The 7,736-nt window shown below is 35.0% G+C and overlaps 2 protein-coding genes across 3 annotated transcripts in view; one reads left to right on the forward strand and one right to left on the reverse strand.

Annotated features, from left to right (window-relative positions):
* Positions 1 to 1,169, forward strand: part of LOC137236013 (ankyrin repeat and sterile alpha motif domain-containing protein 1B) — a 37,782-nt gene extending 36,613 nt beyond the window's left edge. For both annotated transcript variants that reach the window (XM_067758743.1, XM_067758745.1), the window contains one exon: positions 662 to 1,169. In XM_067758743.1, coding sequence (XP_067614844.1) covers positions 662 to 823 — 162 coding nt within the window. In that variant the 3' untranslated portion in view covers positions 824 to 1,169. The remainder of the gene's footprint in view (positions 1 to 661) is intronic.
* Positions 1,170 to 6,286: 5,117 nt separating this feature from the next.
* On the reverse strand, positions 6,287 to 7,445 carry RpS3 (ribosomal protein S3). The gene is made up of 2 exons (XM_067758750.1): positions 7,325 to 7,445; positions 6,287 to 7,060 (listed from the first exon to the last, which is right to left on the reverse strand). The coding sequence occupies exons 1-2, from the start codon at positions 7,352 to 7,354 to the stop codon at positions 6,356 to 6,358; spliced, it is 735 nt and encodes a 244-aa protein (XP_067614851.1). The 5' UTR covers positions 7,355 to 7,445; the 3' UTR covers positions 6,287 to 6,355.
* Between the last annotated feature and the right edge of the window lie 291 nt (positions 7,446 to 7,736).

Genomic DNA, 7,736 nt, shown 5'->3' on the forward strand with positions numbered 1-7,736 from the left:
TTTTCCTACCCAAACTGCGACTTCTATGATAGCTGATACTTATGCCCGTAAGATACTATAATGAGCAAGTAGTCAGAAAGACTCCAACCCTACCTTTTCACTTAGAATCGTCGGGGTATATGGAAATGCTGCCGTCAACAGCGAAGTGCCGATATGACTCCACCCAATCATCTTTGCTTGGAATTTTTACCATAAACATGGTGTCCGCAACTGTTTTGGGCACACAGCGATCTGTGCTTCGAGAAAGAAAACTGTAATTGTTCAATATGCTAGAACGTCCTATAGTTTTAGTACACCAACTGGTCCACTGTCTTAATGCTGCTAGATCCGAGGGAAAATATGAAGAATGATGTGAAAAGCTTCGCTTGGTTTTGTCCTTAGAGCTGTCCATGTTATGTGGAAGGGTTCGTCGGTCAGGTAATCCGGCCAAGAAAGAATTCGATCGACACCTACATATAAGCCCTCGATGCGTTAATAGAGTCAAAAGGGATACACTTGGGGCGCTTAACGAAAGTTATCCCAGAGGTTAAGAACTAACTGATGCGACTTCATTTGGAAATGTTGACTGATTTCCATCCATGCAAGTTTCCAAATTTGTTTAAAGGGAATTATGAACTAATCCTTACTTAAATTAAATTATGTAATACCGTTTTCCATATAGGATTTAGCAACCGATATCATACTAACTCTGGGTCAAGCTTTCGAGGTCGCTTACCAATTGGCTTTACGCGATGGGATAACGCAAACATCCAATTCAGCGTTAGGTGGCAATTCCCTATTAGGTGGTGGAGGTGGTGCAGCTGACACAGTCACAGTGGAATAGAAGCAACGCTAAAAGACAAAATAACAAACACAAATTATCTGATTACTTAGCTCAAACGAAAGTTGTGTAAAGAAATGTTACAAAAACTAAAAATTATATTAAATAAATATATTCAAACCGCTATTTAGCAAAATTCTGGAAATTAGTATTAAGAAGACAAAAAATTGTTACAAAAATGCATGCGTCAAAAAGTTTATCATAAAACATGCAGGGACTGCAAATAATGTTTTTTTTTTTTTTGGAAATTACATTCAAGAGGTTAAGCTACATACGTATGAACTCTACCCACACATGCTTGATCCTTTATTTGAGAAAATACAAAATTATATGAGCGAAAAAACAAAAATAAATATTTTAAACTGATTTTTATAATAAAATTCATAGCCCTTGCGATCCCTGTACAAAACAAATATGTATCTGTATTAGAGCTTACGATTTCTTCTCGAACACAAGCGAGATTTTCGAGACCCGAGAAATCGAGAACTCGACTTCCCGCGAGATTCTCGTGTCTCGAAGTACTCGTAAATCTCGCGAGCTTCTCGGCATTCTTACTTAATCGCTGTATGGACAGTATTTATACACTTGGTTTTTTTACTTGCAACTTTTTTGACGATTATATTGCTTCAATTACATTTAACTCAAAACATATTTATTATACTTATAATTTTGTTCGCAATATTTTATTTTTCAACGAGACATCAAAAACACGGCTTCTCGCGAGATTCTCGAATCTCGAATTACTCGTAATACTCGCGATCTTCTCGACTTTCAATTCAGTCACTGCATAGGCAATATTCTATACATTTCGGGGTTTTTTACTCGTGGTTTTGCGGAGATTTTGGCTTTTGATCCAGAAGAAATAGTAAGCTCTATATAAAACAGCCAATGAATCGATTAATTTGAATGTCGAGAACCTCGCGAGCCTTACGAGTAATTCGAGATTCGAGAATTTTGCAGGAAGGCGAGACTCGCGAGAAATCTCTTCTCGAACATGTTCGAGAAATCGTAAGCTCTAATATGTATATCAATTTTTAAAAAAAATCTATAAGAAACAATTTACTTTTGGTGCCATCAAATTTAATGCTCAAGCTGAATTGCTTTTTAAAAAATTGTACTTATATTTTAAATTTAAAGCTTTAGCAAATTTTGTTACTTATTTAACGATATTAAGAAATTAAGTTTTAAATAGAATTTAAAATTTTTATAAACAATTTTTAAAAAATATTTCTGTTGCAAACAAAAAAAATAAAATTGTATCTAGGAGTTCTGGATTTTGTGCTGCATTATACATATTTGCAAAGTGGTGTAGTATTTTTCCACAAAACGGCAGCAAATTATACGGCTTTGCATTTGCTACGTTCGGCAAATACGCAACATCAAAAACCGTAGTTTATTTTTTCAACAATAAAAAACAAAATTTGAAAATAAAAATTTCAAAATGATAAAATTTGTTCACAATCCGTAGCTTATATTTGCTATTGCAACGTTTCCAATATCAAATGCACAAATCTCTAAGCTGCATTATTTATAAATTTTTTTTTTTTTTTGTATAAAACTCATTGAAGTTCAGAATTTTTTGTATTCGACGTTGGAAACTTTGCTATAGCAAATATAAACTACAGATCGTGAGCAACTTCTTTCATTTGACTTTTTTCTTTGCACTTTTTGTTTTGTGTTGGCCGTTGATGATTTGCTACGATTTAATATTGAAAAAATTAACAATTGTTTTTGATGTTACGTTTTTGTAATTACGTAGCAAATGCATAGCCGTGTTGTTTGTTAATGTACTGCCAAAAATGTGCTAGGAAAGTTTGCAATGGAATGATGCTAAACCATTTGCACAAAATCCTAACTACCTTGTATTTAAAAATGTATTGGATTTTGAATAATTGAATATGTATATTATTAATTAAGTTTTCAATTTAGCTTTGAGCTTATAAACAAAATTAGATAATTTCCTTAAAATTGCTTTCTTTATTGAACTCAAAACTCTATAATCAAAATATTAAAAACAAAAAAATTTATGCAACCTTGTAATTTTTGCAAGACTGACAGTTTATAAAATTATCAATAAACCAAATTTTAAAACGGTCATTTCCGCTAACTCATAAAACAAATTTACCTCAATATGTTTAGAAGTTAGTGGGGAAGGCTCAAAGTATGGGTCCCTTTTTTTATAGCAGCCGTCGCAAACATGAGTCACAGTCATGAGTAGCCACTATATCAACAACCATTAGGCCTGTTGTTTTAATCTGTCACGTCACATGCAAGAATCGACCTGTCGGCTGCAACAACAGACTTTTGCATCGGAGAGGCAGACTTGCCTCAATACATGATCGTATTATATTCATTTCTGTCAGAAGCAAGATTTTTCCTACTGAAACATGACTTTAATATCTTGGAGCAATGTATAGCAAAATCTTCGTCAGCGGATAGTTGAATTTTCTACTCGTGTAGGGATTCAAGGGGTTGTGTAGCGCACTATATAGCTCCTCAAACCCAATTGTCAACCTCACCTTCGAGCGGCGAATCCCGTTTCACTAACAGACGAGGCTCTGGCGACCCCAAGCTCCTCATGGAACTTGAGGGTGGGGAGGGAGGGATGGCCTGAAGGTTCAATGTGGCCATATAAATCGTTCCCGAGATGGTCGGGCCACCACCTTAATGGTGCTGTGTTACCGGAGCGTATCGAATCTGTATCCGACAAAGGACCATCACATCGATAACACTCCCCAAAGCCTTCGGGGAGTAACCTAATCGCTACAACAACAACAACAACAACTCGTCAATGGTAACAACTTATCGACGTTCAACATAAATTAACAACTTCTAAAGGCCAGAACACATAAGAATAACCTATTTGACGATCCACATACAAACACATGCAGTCAATATTCACCTGCCAGCGAACGATGTTGCAGTTGACTGCATGTGTTTGTATGAAGATCGTCAAATAGGTTATTCCTATGCGTTTGGGCCTTAATAGGAGTCCAAGGAGACGTGCAGTTTAAACAGGGGTTGACCAGAGTAAGAGTGGTGTTAGAGGTGTTGGTTCCCCATTACAATTCAAGAGATGGTTGGTGTCATGTGGGGACACATTGCAAGCGGGGCACACATTTTGTATGTCGGGGTTGATTCTGGTTAGGTAAGAGTTCAACCTGTTACAGTATGCAGATCAAAGTTGAGCTAGAGTGACACGCCTCTCCCTAGGGAGAGTGCGTTCCTCTTCTGCGAGTTCTGGGTATTTTTCTTTGGGAACTGGGTTCGCCGGGTAATTCCTGGCATAGAGGTCCGACGCCTTTTCGTGGATATCACTGAGGACCTCAGTCGAAACCGGTTGTGGACCGTGAACAAACCCGGATCCGGAATGGAAGCAAAAACTCAAGGGGAAACGAAAACGATGGCGAAAAGGAAATCAGTCGAAACAAACCCAAACCTGGAACAATGCCGACATCTGAATTGTGGGTCAGCCATCAAGTTGCGCATAACTACCATTTGCGGGACCAATAAGCAAGCATCATCAAATGCCCAAGGTGCCCAGCTTCTTACTCCTTCTTGGTTTCAGCATATCATCTTCTTAATTCTAATTTTTTTAAAAATTTCGGTAGATTACTGCTTTTTTCGCTAACAATCGTAAACTATAAAGTATTTTTTTATTTAGTTATGACTTTTCGAAACCGTATGTGTTTTACCAAATAAATTTTTCTTAAATTAGTTATAGCGTTATCACCATTCAAAATTTTTCACATTATATCTACATAGGTAAGTAGTAGTATATTGAGTAAATCGCATCAAAGAGAAATTTAATTTCAAATTGTTATTAAATTGTTAAACCAAAATATTGAAGGATGAAAAGTTAAAAATTAATAAATAAGATGCATCTTAAAATATGAGTAGATATGCATCTTTGTATAAGAGCCTGTTATAAAAAATATGTAATTTTGTATAAACAAATATCTTTCGACTGTTGTGAAACGCTTACTTACATTGTACATTAAACAAAGCTTTCGATGTAATGAATGAATTCAGATTGTTTCGCTAATTAATATTAAAACGCCTAAATTTTGGGTACCTCTAAATTTTACAATATTAACATTTTTTGAATTTATACTACACCTTATTGAAAAATATCTGTAAATCAAAAATTTAAATTTAAATATACACAAGTTATGTAAACATTTACTAACATAGCGTACAAGAATTTGAAAATAAAAAGTTCGAAAGTGAAAACGAGCTAAATATATTTGATTAAAGACTTTAACTATGCAATGGAAATTAACTAATATGCATTTAATAACAGTAATACATACATATATTTACCTGCCTAAACACACGCACACAAGTACACACAAAAACGCAAATATTAAGAACAAAAACATGTATCCTTACATATTCATACATATAACAAAAGCAATAATCAAATAAAAAGCATACATAAATACATATTTTATTATAGCTTCAACGACTCTCCTGACGAACATATAATTAACGCATTTATGAAAACATGAATTAATACATAGTAGGTAGTATTTATTAAGTAATTTATCTTTACCTACAGTAACATTAACAACTTTTACTACGAAAAAACCACAACACCAAACGGAGTTGTTCACTCCCACTGCATCTATATACTTTTATACACATAACTGATTTACATACCTAAATACCTACATATTTACTTATAACCATATAAACTGTACAATATAAGTATATGCATATTAATCGCTTAGTGTAATAAAAAACAAATTAATACATAATTGGCTTCATAAACTTCTTCAACATAAAATTCATACAAATTATTAGCAACAATTGTCTTTGAAAAATTTACTCATTCAAACATACAGCGATAGTATTAAAATGTTATAAAAAGCTAATAGTTAAATGAATAAATATTTAAAGAGTTCTACATGTTTCAAAATGTTCCAACAAAACTATTTAATAAAAGTAAATTAGCAAATGAAATCAATGTGTTTAATTTAACAGCGACGAATGAGCTGTATCAGAAGATATATTTTTTTGAAAGTATATTGCTCTCCTGTGGGTCCTTTTAACTTCTATGAATTCGGGAATCATCCCAGCGTTCATAAATTAAGACTGCCTTCGGAAATGCAGTGTGGGCAGTACTGCAAAAAAATTGCATATCTTACTTCACAACCATATTTGCAGTTATTTATATTATTAGGGATTAAAACACAATATTCATTTTAAATCATGCAATTTTGATTTGCGTAGTACTGAGCATGCTGCACCTAAACCATGCTTAATCTGGACCCCTCTTCTAATTACTGTAAGATTTCTGCAGTAACTGGTGCGGTTCTACTTAAAAGATAGAGAATCAAATTGATATTAATTCATGTTTTCATATTTTACTGCCGAATGTAGCCTGCAATTTAAAAAAAAATTTACAACCATTATTGCAATTTCTTCCAAGTCGTTTGTTGTGCATTGAGAAAACGCATTACATTGTTTTTATTGGTATTTCCCCATTTGTTTATTTCCTTATTTAAAAACATATTTCTCTAAATTAAAAATTTACAGCACTTTAGGCACCTCCGCCAATTCATCCAATGGTTTAGGTGGTGGCATTTTATACTCGGTCTCAGGTGTCTCATAGATCTTCTCTTCTTTGGGTTCAACAACAGACACATTGTCCGGTAGTGGCTTCTTGGGACCAATCTTGTTCTTAGGATCATAAGGCAACATAATTTTCACCTTAATACCCAAAACACCTTGACGCAGCAAAACGTGACGGGTAGCTGTTTCTACATAATCATTGCATGGATCACCAGAGTGAATCATTAAACCATCAACGAATTTCATAGATTTGGCACGTTGACCACGCAATTTACCAGACACTACTACTTCGCAGCCTTTAGCATGTGATTCCATAATAAAACGCAATACACCATAACATGCACGACGCACCGCTAATCCTCCAGTCAATTTATAACGAAGTGATTCAGCTTGCGCTATAGCGCACAGACCGCGAGTAGCAACCTTCTCAGCGTACAATTCGATGCGACCAGGCTCGAAATTGAAACGCTTCTGTACCATAGCAGTCAACTCGCGTATGCGGCGACCTTTTTCACCCAAAACTTGTTGTGTCTTTGTAGCCATTATAATGATTTCCGTGCGGGCCGGTGTCACACGCACCTCAACTCCAGAGTAACCATCCTCAGCGAGCTCACGAGTTAGGAACTCGTTCAATTCAGCTTTGAACATGCCATCCGCAACGAACTGCAAGTAAAAAACAAAACAAAACAATTAGTTAAATTAGGTAATAATAGTAATCTGTGTATAAATTAAACTGAGGTGTCCACCTGAGGTGCACATTTGGTCACATACAATTGTGCAGTTCAACACCCAGCTGACTTTACACTTTGAGGTTAGTTTTCACAATATGAATCCTATAAACCGATTCAAAACTATGTCAGACATTTTTCTATTCCACCTCAGTTTCTTTAATTGAAAATGTTGATAATTACAGCTGCAATGGATTACCTTGCGTTTTTTAGAGATATTTAAACTCATTTTGTATCATATACGTCTCGCACGGAACGTGGTCAAACAGAAAAAGGGATGTACCACTTTATCGGCAAGATAGCAGTCAAGTACAACTGCTTTATCATAAGTTGAATATATTTATCGATAAATTATGACAGCAGTGGTGCACTCTTTTGTAAAATACTTTTTAAAAAAGCTTATACGCCAATTACACGGCCCAAGTATCCTTGTGCCAATTACCAATTTGCACAAGGATTTGCCCGGTGTGTGCACTGGTTGCGCTATTTGCGCAGAGAACTGCGCTAAAATCAAAACGACTTTGATATTTACGCATGTCTGCAAATATTCCGCATGCTTTTTTCTTCGTGTGTGGTGAATGTTACACAGTTTACCTGTGGTTTCTGTTAAT

Source organism: Eurosta solidaginis, chromosome 1 (genome assembly GCF_040869045.1).
Source record: "Eurosta solidaginis isolate ZX-2024a chromosome 1, ASM4086904v1, whole genome shotgun sequence".
Classification (NCBI taxonomy): domain Eukaryota; kingdom Metazoa; phylum Arthropoda; class Insecta; order Diptera; family Tephritidae; genus Eurosta; species Eurosta solidaginis.